The 23695-nt window shown below is 35.6% G+C and overlaps 3 protein-coding genes across 6 annotated transcripts; 1 reads left to right on the top strand and 2 right to left on the bottom strand.

Annotated features, from left to right (window-relative positions):
• The first annotated feature begins 1777 nt into the window (after positions 1-1777).
• On the top strand, positions 1778-8903 carry LOC114385190 (auxin response factor 5-like). Its single transcript, XM_028345212.1, has 14 exons — positions 1778-2689; positions 2803-2915; positions 3086-3184; positions 3312-3368; positions 3484-3636; positions 3737-3821; positions 4039-4129; positions 4445-4609; positions 4729-4851; positions 4973-5048; positions 6383-6518; positions 6599-7875; positions 8052-8242; positions 8405-8903. Exons 1-14 carry the CDS (start codon positions 2581-2583, stop codon positions 8520-8522), a joined length of 2793 nt encoding a protein of 930 aa, XP_028201013.1. The 5' UTR covers positions 1778-2580; the 3' UTR covers positions 8523-8903.
• Positions 8904-12526: 3623 nt separating this feature from the next.
• On the bottom strand, positions 12527-14250 carry LOC114385491. Its single transcript, XM_028345599.1, has one exon. It carries the CDS (start codon positions 14110-14112, stop codon positions 12847-12849), a length of 1266 nt encoding a protein of 421 aa, XP_028201400.1. The 5' UTR covers positions 14113-14250; the 3' UTR covers positions 12527-12846.
• Positions 14251-15607: 1357 nt separating this feature from the next.
• LOC114385395 (probable pre-mRNA-splicing factor ATP-dependent RNA helicase DEAH5) lies at positions 15608-23641 on the bottom strand. 4 transcript variants are annotated; one of them, XR_003660864.1, is made up of 5 exons: positions 23451-23641; positions 20131-23359; positions 19372-19764; positions 18943-19033; positions 15608-16256 (listed from the first exon to the last, which is right to left on the bottom strand). XR_003660864.1 is itself a non-coding variant. In XM_028345454.1 (4 exons), the coding sequence occupies exons 2-3, from the start codon at positions 23346-23348 to the stop codon at positions 19371-19373; spliced, it is 3612 nt and encodes a 1203-aa protein (XP_028201255.1). In that variant the 5' UTR covers positions 23349-23359; positions 23451-23641; the 3' UTR covers positions 15608-16256; positions 19368-19370. The 4 variants fall into 4 exon arrangements, 2 of the variants coding, with proteins under 2 accessions (XP_028201255.1, XP_028201254.1); XR_003660863.1 differs by lacking the exon at positions 18943-19033 and adding an exon at positions 18120-18190; XM_028345454.1 differs by lacking the exon at positions 18943-19033 and having other exon boundaries at positions 19368-19764.
• Positions 23642-23695: the final 54 nt, after the last annotated feature.

The following is a 23695-nucleotide window of genomic DNA, read 5'->3' as shown; positions in this document are numbered from 1 at the left end:
TAAAGAATATTGTTGTATGAAAACATTTTACACATGTAAATTAGCTAAGAAAAAACTTATTTTTTTCTCTTCTATTTATTTTCTTGTTCCCTCAATTCTCTCCTATTTCTCCTTTTAGCATGAGATTTATATAAAAAAAAATATCTTTTCATCTCTCTGATTTATTTCTTTACATAAGAATAAAAAATTATATATATATATTAATTTTTTATTTCATTCATTCAAATAAAATGGAGAGAGAAATTTCATCATTTGCTTTCTTCTCATTTCTATTCATCTAAACAAAGTATATTAACTTATTATGTTTTTCTTTTTTATTTTCTATCATCCGAATTCCCAACTTTATCTAATCTGGAAAAAAAATTGAGCGTTTTCCGGTGCATAATAAAAATTAAGATAACCTTAAAAAAAATACAAATTTTAAAAGCCTAATATGTCATTTAGTGTGCAAGATAAATAGTTAATTTTTTTTAAAAAAAGAAAAAGGAAAAAGCGGGTCAAAAAGGATGGGAACGAAGAATGTCAAATGTGGAAAACGGCGCCGTGAGTAAATAGACAGCACAGTGACACGTGGCATGCTTTTTTTTTTTTTAATTTGTTTCACATTTTCACTTCATTGGTTTGTCGTGAATCGCACGCGTGACGAACGGTCAAACATCAGGTGCTAAACTACTATGCTTTTTATTTTATTTTATTTTTATTTCTATTCATTTCTAATTTCTTTCCAATAAATAATATAATTTTACCAGTAAATAAGGTAGAATATACCGAAGATAATTTTTTTCTTATAAAATCACACAATTTCTGTTACTTGATAGTTATAAATTCTGCCAGCAAAACATCAATAAAAAAATCTCACCACTTTCACATTCACATTTCTACTAATTTTTGGTTGTGTATTTTGTTATTATTATTATTATTATTTCCAAATGATAAATATAAAAAGGTTTGTGTACTTGTGTTATAGTACTATACTACAGTACATTTTATGAACCGAATGAATGTGTCATTGACTCGTCACCGTATGATCAATTTTTTTTAGTGTATTTAGCATTAAATTATTTTTAATGTATAAATGAAATAACTGCACTGAGTATTCCATAATAATATATCAAACATGAAAATGCCTTAAGAAGAAAAGAAGATATTGGGAAAAAAATATGATGTAATGTTAACGGGGCAGGTAACAAGACTAAGAATATGAGTATTAGGGTACACAAGACATTTTAGAATAGAATATACTAGAGTTAACTCTTTCAATAGATTTGTATTTACACATGACTTGTACGAAGTTTTTTATTTTAAAAAATAAAACATATAGTACTGAATATAACTGCATATTATTAAAGTACACACACGTCTCTCATTCAAAATGGAGTAATTAACTAACCAGTAACCAATGTCCTAATCATATTATTTCAAAAAATTAATAAAAAAAGTCATGTGACTTTTCTCTTTTGAATTTTTTAATTAATATCTTAAAAATACCAATTAACATTTATCAGAAATAAGAAATAAAAGATTACTTGAATAATTAAAATAAGAAGAAAAGAACAAAAACGTCTGTTCAATTCTTTTTGCTGAAAAAAATATTAACAATTAACGTTTTTCAATAAAAAAACATTTGTCATGAAAAAATACGTCTTTTCTCATTTCAGATAAAAAAAACACGTCTTTTCTGATTAATTAATTGGTGTCAAGATAATCTGGTATTATTAGTAGATGCCAGAAAAACAAGGTAGAATCAAATCAAACATAATGCAAAAGCTAGTGTGTGTAGCGCTGCATATCCTGAGCTAAGATGAGGTTGATAGTGTATTGTTTTCGTGTTGTAATAGACTAGCTCCACTTTTTCTGATTTTCATTTAATACAAGTATACTGCTAGTTTCTTTGTTTTGGTCTTAATTATTTAAATGATATAAATAGCTTAAAGCTGCAATGGGTAGGACTTGGTAGCATGCACACTACTTCTTGCTGTTTGAAGCAAAGAGAAAGAGAGAGAAGGGACAAGGAGGTTTTGGTTTTTGGCATTGGTGCTTGTGCTTGAGAAACGGAAAAGAAAGCAAGAAAGAAAGAAGGGAACAGTGACAGCGCCAGTGTGATGAGTGGTTTCACTGAAAGGTTGGTTTCTTTTCAAGGTAGAAAAGAAGAAAAAAAAAAAAAGCACAAGTGTAGTACTCAAACTCAAAACCAATAATACAAAGCACTCACTCATGCTTAGGTCCGCGTGCTTTGATGCAAACTTTGTGTCAAGCCCCACCCTTTGAAACAAAAGATCTGCACTTGTGCCTTTTTTCACAGGTTTTGGTCTGCTTTTCAGTTTTGAGCTTGCTTGGTTAGATTCTTTTGTTTTCTCAGAGAACAACAACAACACATGAGATGAGATTCTTCTCGTATTGAAAACGTGGACCCTTTTCTTCTCTTTTTCTTCTTTCTAATGGGATGGTGAGGGAAAGGAGAGTTTTTTTTTTTGGTGGGGATGTTGCAACTTGTTGTGAATTGAAGACGTAGAAACACAGGTTCCTCTTTGTGGTTTTAAGTTGAAGGCGTAGAGAGTGGTGAAGACATAGGAATAGGATATGATGGCTTCCGTGGAAGAAAAGATTAAAACTGGAGGAGGAATGATTGTTGGTGGTCAAACTCTTGCTGCTGAGATGAAACTGTTGAAAGAAATGCAGGAACATTCTGGTCTGTTGTTTCGTTTTCCTTTCCTTTTCTTTTTTTGTTTTGGACAATCATTTTTTACCCTTTTGGTTGCATTTTAATGACATGCTTGTGTGATGCTACTAAAAAATTTTCAGGGGTCAGAAAGACTTTGAATTCAGAGTTATGGCATGCTTGTGCAGGCCCTCTTGTGTCATTACCCCAGGTTGGGAGCCTTGTGTTTTACTTCCCTCAGGGACATAGTGAGCAGGTGAATGAATCTCTTGTTCTCTTTTCAAAGTGATAACTTTTCTAACATTGCTTCGTTTAATCTCTAACTCATTAGTTTCTTTTCAATATTTAGCCAAGATTCTGAGGTGATGACTTTGTTTGTTTTGGTTTGCTGAAGCATATTGTTCCCTTTTATTTGAATATGAACAGGTGGCAGCTTCTACTAGAAGAACAGCAACATCACAGATTCCAAACTACCCCAATCTTCCATATCAGTTGCTGTGTCAAGTTCAAAATGTCACACTTCATGTGAGTGTTGGATGCTGGTTGACTTGACTTGACCACTTGTTGCATTTGTCCTCAAGAGCTTATTGCATCTTCAAATCCATCATAACTCCAAACAAAATTTTACCTTTTTTCTTGTATGTTATGATAGGCAGACAAGGAGACAGATGAAATCTATGCTCAAATGACTTTGCAACCACTGAATTCTGTAAGGATGAAGTCTCAATCCTGGAACTGTTGTTATTGAACATTTAAATGTCAAGGTTAGTTATGGTGTGTATTGGACATTCTTCTCAGTTTGAATTTGGATTTTTCTGTGCCAGGAAAGAGAAGTCTTTCCCATATCCGACTTTGGGCACAAGCACAGTAAACATCCCAGTGAGTTCTTCTGCAAAACTTTGACTGCTAGTGACACGAGCACGCACGGTGGCTTTTCGGTTCCACGCAGAGCTGCAGAGAAACTCTTTCCTCCATTGGTATGGCTATAACATCTGCTGGTTGCATGTTTTGCCTGTGCTTGGGAGGATTTTGTACCTGAATTTTCATTTCATTGATATGTTTTATTTTTCACTTCAGGACTACACAATTCAACCCCCGACTCAAGAGCTTGTTGTTCGAGATTTGCATGATAATACCTGGACATTTAGACATATATACAGAGGTGAGTATGCTTTTTTGGCTTTCAAACCTATCTATTGCTTTACTAGAAAAAAAATAGGAATGAATGTTTTGTTGTGGATTCAAAAGCATTTTGTGCTTTTTTGCTGCAATTTATTGTTTGGCTTTGCAGCTTTCTGCTGAAGGCATTTTTTTGTTTTTATTTTTTTAACTATTTAATGAATTAGGTCCTCACTTTTATTTTTCACATTTTTTATTAGGTCAACCAAAGAGACACCTTCTCACAACAGGATGGAGTTTGTTTGTAGGCTCAAAAAGGCTTAGAGCTGGTGATTCTGTTCTTTTCATCAGGTAATTGCCTAATTGTTGGCTATAAGAACCGTTCTTTGTTTGCATGGTATAGCATATAGAAGACAGTATTTTCAAATTTCAAGGGAAAGGGAAGTAGAATCTTGTAGTACTAAATTTTTGTGCAGAACAAAGTCTTCAAAATTCTTGTAATAACGTTGTCTATTCCACATGGTGGCATTGCAATATAATGGATCCAACCAAAATATTGTGAATATTATGGAATTCAGATTGGCAGCTTATTCCTTTCAGTTAGGATTAGTGAGTGTTGTTGCATAATATTCTTCATACTAAAAATGATATGTCAAATGCTACAAGGGATGAGAGATCACAATTGCGAGTTGGCGTTAGGCGTGTCAATCGTCAGCAGACAACACTGCCATCATCAGTACTTTCTGCTGATAGCATGCACATTGGTGTGCTTGCTGCTGCAGCTCATGCTGCTGCAAATCGAAGTCCATTCACTATTTTCTACAATCCAAGGTATATTTAAGTATATTCATACCCTCTCCTAACATATGTTTAAGATATAATTTTGTTGCAAATATAGCTTCTGGTGTTGCTCTCTATAGAGTCTAATGTCTGTTTCCACTTATTTGTAGAGCATGCCCCTCAGAATTTGTTATTCCTCTGGCCAAATACAGAAAATCTGTATTTGGGACTCAGGTCTCAGTTGGCATGAGATTTGGCATGATGTTTGAGACAGAAGAATCGGGTAAGCGCAGGTAATTTCCTGAATGCTTGGATCATGCTATAGCCAAATATGTCTGCTGAACTATTTTAGTGATATTTGTGAAACCCCAAACAAGCATGAAAAGTTAACACATGCTTCATCTTTCTGCGCAGATATATGGGTACAATAGTTGGTATCAGTGATGTGGATCCTTTAAGGTGGCCTGGTTCTAAATGGCGAAATATTCAGGTAAATTATGCAGGGCCTGTCTAGATAAATTAAGGTCTAATGCAAAATTTTTATAAAAAATTTAATGAAACTATTAATTTTATATTAATCTTTGTAGCTTTTTAAGCTGCAAAATCATTTATCAATGTTTTATAATCAAGTAATTCTAATATTTCACTTTCAATAGATAAAATATTTTTTTCTTTTGAACATTGCAAATAGCTGTCTAATTGGACCTTTTTCTATTTTAAATCTCAAAATTGTTCATCAATAATTTTTCATTTTCCTGGATCATAAATATTTACAGGAACTTCACTCGATGTTACTATGTTCATTATTTTCTTCTAATAAAGTATTGTAAATCTTTTTGTTCTTAATTGGAATTAAGACCACCAGTATTTTTGATGTTATCAGATAATTGTTCTATAATTTTTTCATCAATTGTACTTATTCCTGTCTTCTTTTTATGAATGGTAACAAATTTATCAAGAGCTCCATGTTGAGATTAAATTCAATTTTTTTAAATTTTTTTTTTAAAATCAGATTCAAATTTCTTATTTGACATTTTATATTATCATTCTCAGAAGAAAATAAAATTGAAAGACAACAATTGAATTTATAAATAGAAGTGTTATAAAGTAAAAAAGAGAAAAAGGTGAAACAATAGAACCTGGAAATTGAGAAAATTACACGTTGATGTTTCCTACAGGGACAACTTGATACTAGGCATCCACTAATTCACTTCAAGTCTTAAAGAAAATAATAGAAAGATGAGGAAAAGAAAAGAAAACAGATCAATGAAATAGTGAAGAGAATGATGTAAAAATATTAATTTTTATAATGTATATATAGAGATAAAAAAAAATAACCGTTAAGATATATTTTGGAAATAGCTAACCATCAAAATAATTTTTCTTTCAATTAAAATCTTATTATTAATCACAAATTAATATTGTTATTAAAACTTTACCGTTAAAAATCAATGTTTTCAACATATCATTAAAAAAGTAACTTGAAAAGTGTGGCCAATGATTACGTGAATATTGGAATTTGAAAAATTAATGATTGTATCTCATTGCTATTGAATATTTCCAATTTAGGACAATTTATATGATTGTGACTGTGATTGTGTACCTCAAACATCCACAATATTATTATAGCAAAACAAAATTATACTATTTTATAACTTTTTAATTTGTGGACCTAAGGCACAGGCCTAGTTGGCCTTACTGTCAATACGGCACTGAAATTATGTTCTATCATTCATATTTTGTTGTATGTTCCAATGAAACATAGTGCATATTGGAGTTAAAGTTTAGTGGAAATAGTTGGCCTAATGATTTCTCTGCAAACAGGTGGAGTGGGATGAGCCAGGGTGTGGTGATAAGCAGAACAGAGTTAGTGTGTGGGAGATTGAGACTCCTGAAAGCCTTTTTATCTTTCCTTCTTTGACTTCAGGTCTAAAACGGCCATTACCATCTGGTCTTTTGGGTAAGTCTGTTTCTTATATTTCTTTTCCTACTTTGTAGACGAGTCTTCTATTTAACTACTAGTTATGTTGATTGTTGCAGAAAATGAGTGGGGAACTTTGTTAAGAAGACCCTTTATAAGAGTTCCAGAAAATGGAACCATGGAGCTCTCAAACTCAATTCCAAATCTCTACTCAGAACACATGATGAGAATGCTTTTGAAACCCCAGCTGATTAACAATAATGGAGCTTTTTTATCTGCCATGCAACAAGAATCTGCTGCTACAAGAGGCCCCTTGCAAGAGATGAAGACCACACTTGCAGCAGAAAACCAAATGCCACTTAAAAATCTACATCCTCATTCTATCCCTGACCAACCTAATGCCTTAAACATGCAATCACTGTTGAAAAACGACCAACCTGAAAAATTGCACCCTCTTGGCAAAATTGATAATCATCTGTCTTCTGGGATAGTTATTGACAAGCCAAAATCAGAATCTGAGGTATTACCTGATCATGTGATTGACTACCCTTCCATGGAAGGGTGCAACATCGAAAAGGTGGCAGCAAATCCTGTTAACCAGCAAGGTCTAGCAAACCAATTGCCATTCCATAATCAAAACCAGAGTCCACTACTCCCTCAATCTAGTCCATGGCCTATGCCACCTCAGATAGAATCGTCCATGCCCCATCCTCAAATGATTGATATGGTTCAAGCTGATTCTGCTATGGTAAATGGCCTGTTTCCTCAGCTTGACATCAATGAATGGATGTCATATGCTTCTTCCCAACCTTTTGCTGGGCAGAACAGACCAACTGGACCTTTGTCTGACTTGCAAGAACATACCTCACTTCAGCCTCAAGTAGTGAATCCCCCTTTACCTTCAATGAACAATGAAGTGTGGGATCATTATGTCAAGAACTTGAAGTTCTTATCTCAAGCAGACCAGCTAACATCCATTTGTCAGCCGGGGCTGTATGGCCTCAATGGCATACCAAGCTCAAACAATTTGAGGGATCTTTCAGCTGAGAGCAACAACCAAAGTGAGATTTGTGTCAATGTTGATGCTAGCAACAGCGTAGGCACCACTGTGGTTGATCCTTCTACTTCAAGCACCATTTTGGATGAGTTTTGCACAATGAAGGACAGAGAATTTCAAAATCCTCAAGATTGCATGGTGGGCAACTTGAGTTCAAGCCAGGATGTCCAGTCTCAGATAACTTCAGCAAGTCTAACTGAATCACATGCCTTTCCTCTTAGAGACATCCCTGACAACTCAGGTGGCACTTCTTCAAGCCATGTTGATTTTGATGAAAGCAGCTTCCTGCAGAATAACTCGTGGCAGCAAGTACCTGCGCCCATCCGAACTTACACAAAGGTTTGTACTGGAGACAAAAAAAGAGAAAAACTCTTTCCTCATTTGCATTCATACTATATATGCTAGTGCTAATTGATCTTTAGTTTTATTTTCATGACTTTTGAAGTTTTGTCCACTATATTATCTGGCTCAACATCTTTAATCATGTATATCTTAACGGTTTTGGTTTCTGACAGGTGCAAAAGGCAGGTTCTGTAGGAAGATCAATTGATGTGACTACTTTCAAGAACTACGAGGAGTTGATCCGTGCAATTGAATGCATGTTTGGACTCGATGGTCTGCTGAATGACACTAAATGTTCAGGATGGAAATTGGTCTATGTAGATTATGAGAGTGATGTTCTACTTGTTGGTGATGATCCTTGGGAGTAAGTTTCTTATCAAGTCTTGTAATGTGTGATATACCACACTAAGTTTAATAATAGGCTTAATATACTTAGAATTCCTTTGAACCAAGATAATGATCCTTTTGAGTTTTGAACCTTTGGAATATCTTGTGTGCCATCTGATATTAAATGTTGTGTGTGTAGAGAATTTGTGGGCTGTGTCCGCTGCATAAGAATTTTATCACCTTCAGAAGTTCAGCAGATGAGTGAAGAGGGGATGAAGCTTCTAAACAGTGGGGCTTTGCAAGGGATGAATGTTTGAATATTAGGCGGTGGCTGCATACAATGTCTCACTAAGCCTTGCTTTGCGATGTTCTTGTATAAGGTTAACCTCAAATGGCTTTATCGTCCAATGTTTGAAAAGCAAAGGCATATGTTGTGGAAGAAGTCAGGATTATTGACTTGGGTGTCATGTGATGTATTATTATTAACTAAAGGACACTCGTTATTTGAAACATTTCTTAAGGTATGGAGCAAACCTTGGAGATGGAAGAGTTTAAGTTTTATTATCACTTATCAAAAGTTCTAAGATGATGTTCCAATGAGTCAAGGGTGTTGCATACCTTATGTTGTAAGACATTCTTGCTGGCAAGAGGAAATATTATGATTTATTATTAATACGCATTGGGGGCTTTCCAAATAATCAAGCATCGAAAGTTACTTATTTGCATCCTAGTTTAGTGTGCCTAGAAAGCATGGGTATATAAGGCAATTCAATGACACAGATATAACGAATTTTTAAATAATGTAGAAAATGGCTATAATATTATAGAGACTAATCTGTATAAAATTAATATTAAATCTTTAAAGAGAACGTTTTAGGAGTGAGTTACTATAAGCATGGTAGCATATTATCTTGAGGCATTTTTTTTATAAAAACCATAGGTATGGAGGCAATAAAGGGATGGGTAAGATTATTATGGGAGATAATTTTTCCTCTAATACAATTGTGTATTCAATTCAAGATTCAAATTTATTATCAAGTTGAAATAATCTTGTATCCGTTGATCAAGTGTTTGATGATTTTTTTCTCTTTTGATATTAAAATATTTTTTCTATGTTAAAATGTTTTATGATTGTGAACCATTTTGTTAATAGAACATATCCTTTCAAGAGGTTATTGGTTAAGTTAGATATGATTATTATCAACATCAAAATTCAAAATTGTTTGTTGGATATTTAGCATAACAAAATATTTCAAACTCAAATTAGTTGATTAAGTTGAATTAATTTCATGTTAGATATATCTACATACTCGGTGGTGTTTGTGGACCATTTGTTTATTTTCTTTTTCTTTATTTTTCATTTTAATGGCAAGCAAAATAACAGCAACCGAAGCAATCCAGCGGGGCCAGCAACATTTATGTCAATTTAAGGCTACACGAGTTCCTATAATGAATGGGCTAAATAGAAGGTATCGCCGCTTGTTAGTGTTACATCGTTGATGTCAATTCTGAGTTCATTTGTGTGGATTTCTGATTTTTCATCTCAATCACATAGCAATGTTGATGAATTTGACAGTGCAACAAGTAGTATTAACTATTTTGAGACTTCCGAAAGTGCATGCATGAATGAGACGATTGGATTAATTGGGGTACAGGTTTTAAGCCACAGCGATTAATCCCTCCAATAAAATACTACTGACAGTACTAGGCTAAGGGTTACTGCACCTTAGAGGCGCCATAAAGGGATAAAAACAAAGGGAACAATTAATTGTTACTTTTTTTTACTCAATATTTATCAATTTTATTGGTGATTAATTTTTAATAGTAACCTAATTATTATTTTTTCTTTCAATTACTTTTTACATTCACAAAACTCGAATCTAACATTTTGCTTAACAGAATCAAATATAATATTATTCACACCAATAACTTGTTAGTAGACAATTAATTGATGGTAAAATTATATTTTTGGTCCCCCTAATTGTTTCTAATTTTGATTTTAGTCCCCTTGAAATTTATTCACTAATTTAGTCTCCAAATCATGTCAAATCTTGTAAATATGATCCCAAAGTCCAAATTTGAATGTTAATTGTCACGTTCTGATTGAACGATAAACAGAACAATGTTAGAGTTAACTCTTGGACGCACCTTTTCATATTTAATCATTACGTGATACTCACATAACCAACATTCCTTTGTGACAATCAACAATCAACGTTTAAATTTGGGTTTGGGGATCATATTTATAATATTTGACATAATTGGAAACTAAATTCATGAATAAATTTAAAGAATAACTAAAATTGAAATTAGAAACAAGATCCAAAAATACAATTTTACCTTAATTGATTTAGTTACATAAGCTCATACCGACATAATTCATCTCAACTGCCATGACTTCACACGGGTACATGCCCAGCAATTAATTATCCCACAATAACGGTGCTCTCGTGTTATTATAATTATAGTAATTAAATAGAAAGCTTCAGCTACAAGGTATCATAATTAAATAGAAAGCTTCAGCTTCAAGTTATTTCTAAGATTATGGATACATGTCTGGATTAAGTTACTGCATTATATATAAAGTTAATCAATGCGCTTCATTATTTACTGCATGTGATGAGCAAAGGCAATAGAAAAGTTGTAATCAGATTTGAAAAATCAAATCAAGGCCTTAAGCCTGGTAAAAATTTCCGGAGTAATTATTAAGCACCCAAGTTCCATGGCCCAATAAGCTAAGACAAGCTTCTTTGCAGCAAATTGGGCTTGAGAAGTAAATTTAGGTAACAAGGAATATGAAGTGGATGCTGCACACAAAATTGAAAAATGCTACATACACTACAGGACTACAACTCTTACCTAGTAGGTAAATTTCATGTGGGTCATATGTGAGTCGGCTGTTGCTTCCTGCACCTTCTCCAAGTTGCGTCCTGCATCCTTTCCAGAATGTTTTTTTTACCTTCCAGATTGGTCATTTCAGAAGTAATTTTACATTCTGGAAGCCAAAAATCTCATTCTCCATTTCATAAGATTCACTTGAATTCAACTAATTAGTGTATTGTAAAGATAGTATTAAGAAGTGTGTTGTTTGCATTCCTCTACCAAATTTGTGTTTTTATATTTCCTTAGCTCGTTTTCAATTGCTTGTTTATACCTCAGTCCTCTCAACTCTGCCCTTTCTAGGTTCTGCTATTAGGTTTGGAGCCTTAATAAACATGTATGTGATTAAACACAATCTCCACATTCTGTGAGAATTTGTAATTTTGTCAAGTCAATGCAAACAATGAAATGGTTTGCTTCATAACTATGAAGTGAAGAGGCACATTTTCATAGAATATGAATACCAAAGCCCTATTAGCAAGTATGCAAGTCATCAATATTAATCAGCAAATTGGGCTCGAAGAATAAATTGAAGTAACAGTAAATATGAAGTGGGTACAGTGAACAAAATGAGTTTTGATTTTTGGACACTCGTACGGTAAATTTCATGAGGGTCTCAGTAAATATGTGGGTCTCATTCCTCGTTTAATAAGACTTACCTGAATTTTAACTAACAAAAGAAAATATGTTAGAGAGAATAATAGAGAATGTGTTGTTTAGACTCCTCAACCAAATTTGTGTTTTTATATTTCCTAGTTCCTTTTCAACCATTGATTGCTGGTTTAAAGCCCAGGCCGATCAATTCTCTCCTTTCCAAGTTCACCTTTTAGGTTTGAAGCCTTATTAAGTCCTTGTGATTAAAAGCAATCCCCACATTCAGTGAGAATTTATAGTTTTGTCAAGTCGGTGTAAACAATGAAATGGTTTAGTTCACAACTATGAAGAGGCACAAAAAGCAGTTTAACAGTATCAAAATCCTATCAGCAAGTCATCAATACTAATCAGCTGCAAGCCTCAATACTTGGCATCTTCATGACTTTTTGCAGGATTTAACAAAGGCAACATTCTTATGAGTTGTCTCATTAGAATCTTTGGTTTAGAGCAGTGAGTAGGATGAACGGATGGTTATAGAACTAAATGACAGATAACATTCTTGTTTTGCTATACTTAAGAGATCAAACCCGGGTTCATGCCTTTCTAAATGAAGCTAGGCGCCACAAAGTTAAAAGGCCATTGACAATGGATGATTTCTTTTAGATGTGAAACAGTCCTTAATGATTCATGAATGTACTAAAGATTGCAGTGGTCAAGCATATGATGCAGTAATTTCAGGTAGAGAACGCATATAGTAAAATTATCAAGAACAGTTGACCAAATAATCTTGAAACATATGATTGGATTCATCATATTCTAGAAAGTAAAATTATAGCCTTACAATATAAAGACTAAAATTGACTTTATATGTTTAAAAAAAATAATCCATTTTTCATCTTTCTAATAACTTATCAATTACAAAAAAAAAAAAAAACTAATACAGAAATACAGAATGAGATATAATAAAACAGAACTTGAAATACAGAATATATGTCACCTAAAAAATCTGGTTTACAATTGGTAAGGAAACAATTATTGTACTTATTCCAGGTCCAGTCAGATTTGATGATGATGCTGGAAGCAATTCGTTCACACAAAATTATGTGCGGAAGAGATATAGCAGAATCAAGATTATTCTTCCTTCTTGTTGTTTTATTGTATAAGCCCCTAAGCTCTAACAGGTTTCTGAAGGACAGCAGATAACACAACTTCAGGTTTGCCTGAGCCAACACTATCAACCTTCTCTCCCACAACCCATTTCAACTTTTTATATCCAAACCTTTCAATCAACCGAGTCAAAACTTGCTTCTTCTCTTCATTGGCACAAAAGAAGTTATCCAGCCAGAACAAACCACCAGCCCTCAAAACTCTATCAATATCAAACATAAAAAACTCCAACTTCTCACTCTTCCCTCCAACATCCAAGCCACTTGAAGCATGAACCAAGTCAAACACATTGTCATAGAAAGGGAACCTATGATCCAAGCTCAAGTAAAGAGGAAAAAGCCCTCTTGCAGCAATGAACTCACTGAACGGGGCTTCAACATTGAGAGTGCTAGTAACCACAGTAACATTCCTATCCGCCATTCTAGCAGCAAAGGATCCAGACCCTCCACCAATGTCGAGCCCTATTCTAACCCCTCCACCTCCCAAGGCCAAAACATCGTCAACCAGAAAATCATTCTTACTCTTAGCCTTAACAAACCTAACATTCTCATTGCCATGAACCAAATCAAAGCAACCAACGCACTCCCTACTCAACTTCTTACCATTCAAACACTCAAAATTCTTACAATTAAGGCCACTCCAGTTAACAGTCTTATTACCAACAGGCTTCCAAAGAGAATCCGGAAAGGGGTACAAACCTACCTTGGAAACAGTCTTTGCAAAACACCTCCTCCTAGGCAGAGGCTCACACCCTTTTAAGATCAGCTTCTGTGCCACACTCCAATCATCAGGGCAAGCTCCAAAAACCTTGTAATTCATGAACTGAGACAACAAGTCTGAATTTTTCTCACAGGTGTGGCCAACAGATGGCACCATCTCAGTGATCCCAGTTCTAGAGTCTTTCCCCAGAGGGAGCTGGTGGCGCTGGAGGAAGAGTTTGAGCTCGGATGCAATGTTGGGTCTCGAAAGATCAATGCTTTCATATCCTAGAAGCTCTTTCTCCATCTGGGCCAGTTTCTTCTGGGACAAATCGATCTCTCTGAGAATGAGTGAGACTTGTTCAGAGATGAGAGAGATGTTTTTGTGGGCATTGTGGTGAAGGAGAGAGTGATGGGGGTGTTTTGGGGAAGCCGTGAAAGCATAGAGAGCAAATAGGTTGGTGGTGATGACAGAGAATATCATGAGAATGTTAACAGCTGAAGAACACAGTGTTGCTCTATGGAATCTGGCTGTTCCATCTCCTACTTTCAGAGAAACTGAACCCATCTTAGTCCTTTCAGAGAGAGAGAGAGAGATCAGAGTCACTGAATCAGAGAGTGAGGTTTTGAAGTCATAAATTATTAGATTAGATTTGTTTGGAGTAAGTAAGTGAGTGAGTAAGCAAGAAACCTTGGTTTCAAAGATAACCAAGTCTAAATGGAACCTTGTCGGTTGTGCTTTACCGTGTCTATGTGTGTGGGTTGTGTCTTGGTCCACACTTGCTAATTGTTTATTCAGAAATTAAATCTATCATAAATTATAATTTTTTTTCTGCACTAAGATTAAGAGATCTATTGTCAACATGCAATTTTTTTATTGAAAAATAAAATAAACAACTTTGTGGTTTGTTAAAGTTATATTTTCTTTTATAGATAAATATTAATTTTGTTAACAGAGAAGATTGAATTCGTGATCTATTTTCTTTTACTTTCTCCGGTAATCATCCTCTATATATATATATTATAAATACTTTGCAAATAAACTTCCTATTCATGGAAGGAATTATGCTTTTCTAAAAAAAAAAGTGTTGTAGGTTTAACTGGATTTTATGGATCAAGAATAAAAAAAATTGATATACTATTTTTTTTTTTTACCGAAAGTCAAACAATATAAAGTATGGCACTTACCAATTCGTTTACATTAATTTAATAAACTAATAAATCTCTTTGGAGAGTGTTTTGCGCTAGTCCACTGGCACAACTCTTAAAAAAAATCAATGCAAATAATGGAACCAAAAGTTCAAATAATTAATTTTATAAATTTATTAGTTTCTTTTTTCATTTTTATGTATAGTTTTTTTAATAAAATTTGTCACTTACCATCTTCTTTAACGCTTTATTAATTATTATAATAAATTCTCTACTTTAAAATTATATTATTATTTTAATTCTTCCACAATTTATAGTATTTTTTAATTTTTAATAAAATATGACATTTCATTATTATTATTGTTATTATTATTATTTAAAAATATAATTGCCAACATAGTAAGATAGTAAAAAATTATATAAACGTACTATTTTATATCATTTTAACAATGAATTTTAACACTGTTAATTGAATTTCCAGGTTTAATAAACAAAGCCGAAGCTAAAAGTCAAATACAACAATAAATGATGCTTCGTGAAGAGAATCAATTATTTATATATTAATTAAAATTAAAAGACATTCAATATTTTTTGTACTCCTTAGTTCCAAAATAACCCTAACCCACGCTCACTCCTAATTTTAGGAACAATTGCTTTGCTTTCATAAGGGGCATTATGCAGTCAACAGGTTTGGGTTTGGAATGTTGACTTGCATGGAAAATGAATCCGAAAGCTATACCATCTGAAAGCTTGGTGTGTTAGCTTTTCAACAAAACAAACGGTGCTGAAATCCGACCTGTGATTAGAGCTATGCACCAAACTGTGACTGCATACAACAAAAGTAGTCCATGTAAAATACTTTAAACTCGGTGTTCTTACTACCCTTTACGAGAGATGGTAGAGGAAATAAGATATGCAGAAGAACCAACAGTCACGCCAAACTTTAAAATTTGAGACTGGCCAAATAGCAGAGACAGAGTAGCCAACATATCAATGATTTAGTGGTAAGCATCCAACTCAATACTACAATTACTGATCTCATCCTTTCATGGCCTACAAACAAAGGCACTACTCTTGTCAGTTTTGCTCTATCATAATAAACAAATGAAGAAAAATACATCACGTGTTCTGAACTTGGGCTTCTTTCAAAATGAGCCTCACTCAACCTTTCTATAAAACCGTGACACTTGTAATCAGTAGGTAATTAATAACTAACCAGTACTGATCCTCCAATTACAGACAGTGAGTCCCAACAATACATCAAATGAGCAGTCTGTTATACAAACACATCATGTCACCACTAACAGGTAGGTTCTGAACTTTTTGATTGCACACATCACATGATCTGTTGCCTTTGATGTTAAACCATTTAACTGCACACTCTCAATGTGCCAGTGCAAGTTCACCTTTGCTGCTGCACTCCATTTTAAGGGGATCAGCACCTTTCTCCCAATTCAAGCAAACACATTCAGCAGACGGATTCTTTTTCGGAAATATCTTCCCTTCCACATTTTCAACTGAACTAGAACTTCAGACACAAGATGGATATTGATAGAACTTAGTCTGCAGACAAGAAAATGAAATTAATAGAAGGAAAAGATAGGGAAAAATGAAAGCTTAACAGGAATGAATAAAGGTTAGTAGGGTGGTTCATGGATCGTCAAAATAAAAGAATAGCAATAAAGATAGAAAGGGTTCAACAAGAGTATAAACATCAATAACTTCTAGGTGATAGCACAGAATTAAATTAATGGAAATAGGAAAGCACTAAGTCTTGTTTCCAATATCATGTTTAAAAAGACAGATATGCCTCAAGGCATCTGTAATTTGAAGTTTAAAAAAAATGGCAATTGTGAATTTTGTTAGATAAATAAAGTCACTAGCCGAACTCAGGCTCAGATCTTGAGACTGCAGGCCTGTTCTGGTTCATTGATTAATCAGGTAAGGGGTAACAGCTTATCTGGTACACCACAAGGGTACTTTTGCTTTTCTTTCAAGTGTCTCTATTCTTCCCCTGTAATCCTTTTCTTAGTCTGTGTCATTTTATAGGCCTCTGAATACATAATCTTCAAACATTACAGACTTGTTGCTTAATTTTTCATCTCAAGTTTTATCAAAACAGTCAGTAACCAACAATGCTGTGCCATTATTTTACATTACAACCACCTGAAAGGAACATGGACATATGCTTCTTTTTGTTTTTCTCTTCCTTTGTTTTTGAAAGGACAGGACCACGAACATAATACATCAAAGTCTGAAAACATACGAAATTTTGACATGAAGCCATAGTCTAGTCCTATATATATATATGGTATAATCCTATGTGTGTATAAATACACACACACAATTATTAAGAGTAGTTAGCAAATTTATCAAGAGCTTTCTGGGAGCCAGTTATGGCCACATCTACTTCCCATATCTGTGCGGAAATCAAGAGCACAAATGGAAGACACTTCAACAATAAGGAGGGATGGATATTGGTCCGAAACCGAGTGTCCAAATACAATGTGAGAACATTCTCATGAAGACCACGCTAGAAAACAAGGATAGGCAACATTAAAAATCCAATGATTACAAATGATTTAATACATTTGCAGACCTGGAAGAGGCACTAAGAAAACCCATTTTCATCAAAGAATGACGAAATTTATGAATGTAGATAATCATTGTCAGTCAAGTCAAAAAACTTTGTTTGAGTTCAATAGTGATGTTCAATGTGAATAATCTGCCCAAGTTTCAGATGCACAGCCATAAGAGTCGAGTTAAATGCTAATCATCAATGCAATAATTGTCACTCTATAAATACTGATAGAACAGTTATGTGAACAGTATGGCAGTTATATATGTGTTCAGTAACTATAAGGTCATAGAATTCCTAATCTAAGAGAATAGAGAGAGAAAGAGATGAAAGTGAGGAGTAAAATGTTATTTCATTAACCCAAGTCACTGAAGATTACAAAAGAGTATTTATAGACAGTTCTGTTAGAGAGACTAACAGCTGTCATCTAACTGCCACTAACTAACTAACAGCTGTCAGATAACTAACTTAACCAATAGCTAGGTGAGTCTGCAGTTGAATAACTGCAGCTCCTTACAATACTCTAATATAGGGCAGTTGTGTTTAGTAACCATTTTACAGTTACGCGTGTGTCTCTTACATATATGGCATGTCAGTTTCTGCAGTCAGTGTGGGGATTGTATTGTGAGTGTGGAGGAAGAATCTGTTAGGGCTTAGGCCTGATATTGTGTACTGAGACAAGTTATTCTCTGTGAGGGATTGTTCCTGTATTCTTTTACTGTCGGTTATTCATTGCAACATTTTTTCTAGTTTCACCCAGAAAATATAAAGATAAAACTACCTAGTTTGTGTATGTAATTTTCTTGAGTCTAACAAATAATGCAAAACCAATTGGGAAGTTCACATACACAAACTTCAACGATGCTATTCTACCGAAGCTTCAGATGTCCTCCTAATAATTACTACTTCCCAAACAAACCTGCAGAAAATCAGCCTCATTTCAATGAAAATGGTGCTGAAGAGTTTATCCAAATAACATATGAAGATATGAACAGGGATGGATATCAAAGTCTAGAAAACATATTAACAACCCAAGTAGTCCTTCTAATCTAATAGAGATACTAAATGACAAAAAAAAAAAAAACAGCTAAAGCTGCAACCAATTATCAAATATGTCCAAAATGGAATTCCTTACAAAATCTTATTATCATTTTGTGGCGTGATTGGGATTCCTTGAGACTAGGGTTCGTCGTGAGTTCTTCTTGCTCATTTTGGTCTGTTTTTCCCAAATTTAGTGGTGCAATTGGGATTTCTCGAGATTAGGGTTCATTGCGAGCTGCTTCTGCTTTTTTCTGCCTTTGTTTGGCTTCGTGAGCTAGCTTTTGGGGTTGAGTTAAGCTCAAACCCACATTATAAGATAGTATCAAAGTCTATCATAGATCCATTAAAAGGACCACCTACCATATTATCCACGCACCAAGCCCAAAAGTGTTGGACGTGAGAGGGTATATTGGAAAAAACCCAAGTCTCACATTAGTTAGCGATAGTGCCAAGATAGAGTATATAAGTGGGGACAACCCTTACCTATGAGCTAACTTTTGGGGTTGAATTAGGCTCAAACCCATATTCTAAGAATGATATCTTTGAACATCAAAGACAAATAGATTTTGTGCCTCTAGCAGTTTATAGAGAATAAAGGATTCTCTCGAGTCAAGTTTCAATGGAACTAACCTATTCATCCAAGCTCCAAAATCCACTTTAGAGGTTCTCATCGAAAAATTTAAGCAACAAGGCCTTGACATGGAAGACCTGGTAGTTCTATCTGGTATATTTATTATTTATTCAAAAAATTAAAGTAACATATCAGGAACAGAAATGAATATGTACTAAAATGTTGAATATGTACAGAAGTTAATGATAATGAATAGGAAATAAGAAACTAATGAACCAACCAAGAATTCTTAACATTGTAATCTGAACCAATTTCTACAATAATATTTTTTATAAAAAAAACCAGTTGTATATATCATAATTTAAGCTTTCCTAGTAATAAAAATGAAAATGTGTCTAACTTTCCATTTAAATCATCATATAAGGAGAAAAGCTACATATAACAGTATCCAAGACATTGCATAAAGAGAACATAGATGAATTACATACTATGCACGGCGTTTACTCAAACGCCATGAATTTGGCTCGTGGTATCTGTCATAAAGGGGTTCAATTCGCTCTTGACGCTTTCGCTTGCTCATCTTTGTAGGATCTGCCACTTTGAAGTATCTTGGAGCCAATTCAACAAGCCATTTGGGGTCTATGACAGTGACCTCACGCATATATTCCTTAGTTGTCATCACAAGCTCATGGTAGATGACCCAGTCTGGCTGTCTCTGGAACAGAGCTGAACTTGGATGGATATACACAGGCTGATTCTCAACAAGGGTTCTGTAACCTTCCTGGGGGTCCTTTCTAGAAGCATGGAAAAAGAATCCTGCAGTGATAGCCTTTCTGACTTTGGTGAAGTTTTTTCCCGCACTTACAACATCCAATTTGTACCTGAAATATTCATACAAGTGATTTAGAATGCAATTTAACATGATCAAATAATAATGCAAGGGACTCTAGTTGACACAATAACTACTGAGCACAGCAAAAATGCTGGTTACAATCACAAGAACTGTAAGCCCAAAGTCAATATACTTGGGATATCCCTTACATAAAGAGAATAACTTCAATTTTCTACTATACATAAAATTTTATATTAAAAAACAAGAACATTTGTAAGACCATAGGGAACCTTCATAATTTTGTGCATTGTAAATGTATCAAACAAAAAAAAAAACACAAATGCAGAACACAGAAAACCAAAACAAAAAAAAAAAACTGAAATCAAATATTTAGAAGAATAGATAGATATCATACTTATCCATAATGGTGAGAAGTTGTTTCCTGACATCCTGTGCTCTTCTCAATGATCGGGATTGAACGAAGTTTTCAAAACACCAGGGCCCGGAAAAATTCTTGGCTTTCCAAGCCTCATAAACAGCAAGTAGGGTAAGATGGTCACCCTCTGGCTGGAAAAACTTTGCCCTCTTCTGATCTGCTTGGGCTTGCTTTTCCCTTGGCCTGTAAAAAATATTGCCGGTCTGGATCATGGCAATTATGGTCAAAATCTCATCACTGCATCCAAGGTCCACGCTGGCAAGCAACATCTTAGATAACGGTGGATCCAAAGGAAATTCTGCCATTTTCCTCCCTAATTTAGTTAAAAGGCCCTCTTCGTCGAGTGCTCCAAGACTGTAAAGCTGCTCCATGGCAGATATCAAGGCTTGGGGTGATGGTGGATCCATAAAATCAAAAGACAGCAGATCATTTATCCCCATAGCTTTCATATTAAGAGTAGTCATCCCCAGATTTATCCTTTGAATCTCAGGAATTGTAGTAGGAGACATCTCATTCCTATATGCACTCTCAGTGTAGAGACGATAACACTTCCCAGGTCCAGTACGCCCTGCACGTCCAGCTCTTTGTTTGGCTGATGCTTGTGAAATTGGAGTTATCACCAAAGAATCAAGTCCTTGCTTCGGATTATAAACATTTTGCTTAGCAAATCCAGGATCAATCACATAAAATATCCCATCAATAGTTAAAGAAGCCTCAGCAATGTTAGTAGCCACAACCACTTTCCTTTTCCCAGGAGGAGCAGGGTCAAATATCCTAGACTGCATTTCACTAGGAAGGGCACTATAAACCGGTAAAATGATCAGCTCTGGAACATTCTTACCTAATCCTTTCATTCTCTCATAGAGAGATTGGCAAGCAAAATCAATCTCTTCTTGACCAGTCAAAAAGAGAAGAATGTCTCCCTCAGGCTCTGTCAAGTGGATCTGTAGGACAGTGATTAAAGCTGCATCTAAATAATCACTTTCAGGCTGTTTAGTGTATAGTATTTCCACAGGAAAAGTTCTACCAGGAATAGTAAAGATGTTACAGTTAAAGAAATATCCTGAAAATTTCTCAGCGTCCAGAGTAGCAGATGTGACAATCAATCTTAATTCAGGTCTACGCTTCACTAGCTGCTTCAGCAGTCCAAAAAGAACATCAGTATGTATAGTTCTTTCATGGGCTTCATCAAGCATTATAACAGAGTACTGTGACAGATTCTCATCAACCAATATTTCCCTAAGAAGCATACCATCCGTCATGTACTTGATAACGGTATCTGGTCCAGTGCAATCCTCAAACCGAATGGCATAACCAACTTCCTCTCCCAATCGACAACCAAACTCTTCTGCAACTCTCTTTGCAACTGACATTGCAGCCACCCTACGGGGTTGAGTACATCCAATTTTGCCTCTTGTGGTGTAACCCGCTTCAGCAAGATACTGTGTGACTTGAGTAGTCTTACCTGAACCAGTTTCTCCAATAACCACCAAGACCTGATTATCATGCACAGCCTGAATCAATTCCTTTTTTAACTTGTAAATTGGCAAACTCTGCCTCTGCTCCTGAATAGAAAGCTTTGACCTTTGCCCAAAGGTAATGGTTTTCCCATAGGCATCCTTCTTCCATTCCGGCATATCATAGGCTGATAAGCCAACACCCCTAAGCTCCTGGGCAAGATGCCTTTCACCTGACTCCGGCATAGGGTCTTCCCAAGGCCGATTGAGATCCTTTGGAATTGAATCAAGCATTGTGCGTTGTTGTTGTTCTCGCACTTCCCTACGTTCCTTTATAAGTGCAGACTGGAGTGCAGCAGCTCGACCCAGCGAACCTTCTGGATTCTTAAAAATCTTAACAGGAGACATATCCATTGAGTATCTGCTCTGCCCTTGCAAGAATGCAGGTTCATCCTCATTCAACTCAATCTCAAGCTCCTCCTCTGCACCTTCCTCTTGGTACAGCAATCCATCCCCCTCATCATCATAAGTTGGATACTCTGAAACACTCAAGACACCCGAAGCAATCAACTGTTTCGCTTCCCATCTCTCTGGAGAGCTCATTCTTTTCAGAGGTCTCCGTGAAGAACCAGCATCATCTTCTTCCACAATCCTGATACCTGAAAGCCCCGTCCTGGCAGCAGGCCCACCTTTTGAATCCTGCGGATTCATCCTCATTGCATCATCCTCGGAGCTCTTCTTCAACGGAAGGAGATCCTTACCAGTATGTTGATCAACGTCTCTCATGGAAAGAGACAACTTCTGACCTGAAACTGAGATCACTTTTACATACACTTCTTGATCACGCTTGACAACATCTTTGGCATTGGTAATCCTCCGGGTGGCCATCTGCGAGACATGGACCAACCCCTCCTTCCCTCTGAAGTCATCCAACTGGACAAAGCACCCAGTCTCCATTACTCTGGAGATTCTCCCTTTATAAACTGCATATAATTCAAGTTCACCAGAACCATGCCGTGAACCCTTCCTATTACCATCTTCATCTCCATTCTCCCTTCCATGCCCATCCTCTTGGTGCTCATCTCTCCTGTGCCTCTCATATCTATCTCGATCTCTGTCTCTGTCCCTATCATGTTTATCTCTTCCCCTTCGGCCGTGATCCCTTCTATCATCTTCATCATCTCTATCTCTTCCTCTTCTGCCATAATCCCTTCTATCATCTTCATCATCTCTATCTCTGCCTCTTCTGCTATAATCCCTCCTAACATCTTCATCATCTCTGTTTCTTCCATACCTATCTCTGCGCCTATCTCTTCTATCTCTGTACCCATCATCTTCCTCAATTTCTGGCTTTTGCTTTTCTCTGGCCTCGGATTCTAACTCCTTCTGAAGCTCCTTGGCGCGGTCCCTGTTGTCCGCGATAGCCAGAGCCTTGAACTTGGTGGTCTTGCCACTGACACTGTCTTTCTCCTTCTTCGAATCCTTCGACTTGGGAGGGAGAATGGCGTGGATAATGGTGAGGAGCGTTCGGACAAAGTAATCCGGCATCTCCGCGCCATTCTCCTTCAATTTCGCGTCGAATTCCTCAACATTTTCCGATGATCGACCCAACTCAGTGATGAACTCGGCAAGAACCTTGTCGCCGGTGCCGGTGTGGGACTCCAACTCGGTGCACACCTTCGACACCAGCGACAAGTATTCCAGCTTCTTTAATCCATCCTCGGGATTATCTACCGCCATCTATCAAAACCCTAATGAGAAGAAGAAGAAAAACTATTGAGTTCAAAACAAGCACTGAAACAAAAGAACGTAGGGTTGAGGAGCATGTGACAGACAATGTACCTTGTGAATAGAAAAACGGGGAGGGGTGTAATGGTTCCGCGATTCGATTCAACAAATAGGTTACTTTACGTTGTATCTCCTCACATTCAAAGCACGAAATAGTAATAGTACCTTGGTTCCTTGTCGATTGCTGCAACTCACAGGACGGATTCGAGGTAGAAAACGGGGAACAATAACCTAGTCGTAAAATTGGACCTGAATTTAGTTTTTATAATAATTTTGCTTTTGTTATGTTAATATTTAAG

This window comes from Glycine soja, chromosome 14 (assembly GCF_004193775.1).
Source record: "Glycine soja cultivar W05 chromosome 14, ASM419377v2, whole genome shotgun sequence".
Lineage (NCBI taxonomy): Eukaryota > Viridiplantae > Streptophyta > Magnoliopsida > Fabales > Fabaceae > Glycine > Glycine soja.
The sequence above is the reverse complement of the archived record's forward strand: the minus strand, read 5'-3'. Positions and strand labels throughout refer to the sequence as shown.

Coding starts and splice junctions, on each gene's coding strand:
- LOC114385491 (XM_028345599.1), bottom strand. CDS start 14,112: ATGGGTTCAGTTTCTCTGAAAGTAGGAGATGGAACAGCCAGATTCCAT.
- LOC114385395 (XM_028345454.1), bottom strand. CDS start 23,348: ATGGCGGTAGATAATCCCGAGGATGGATTAAAGAAGCTGGAATACTTG. Junction 19,765..20,130: donor CTTCTCACCATTATGGATAA/GTATGATATCTA, acceptor TGAATATTTCAG/GTACAAATTGGATGTTGTAA.
- LOC114385190 (XM_028345212.1), top strand. CDS start 2,581: ATGATGGCTTCCGTGGAAGAAAAGATTAAAACTGGAGGAGGAATGATT. Junction 3,369..3,483: donor CTTTGCAACCACTGAATTCT/GTAAGGATGAAG, acceptor TTTCTGTGCCAG/GAAAGAGAAGTCTTTCCCAT. Junction 4,852..4,972: donor GAAGAATCGGGTAAGCGCAG/GTAATTTCCTGA, acceptor CTTTCTGCGCAG/ATATATGGGTACAATAGTTG.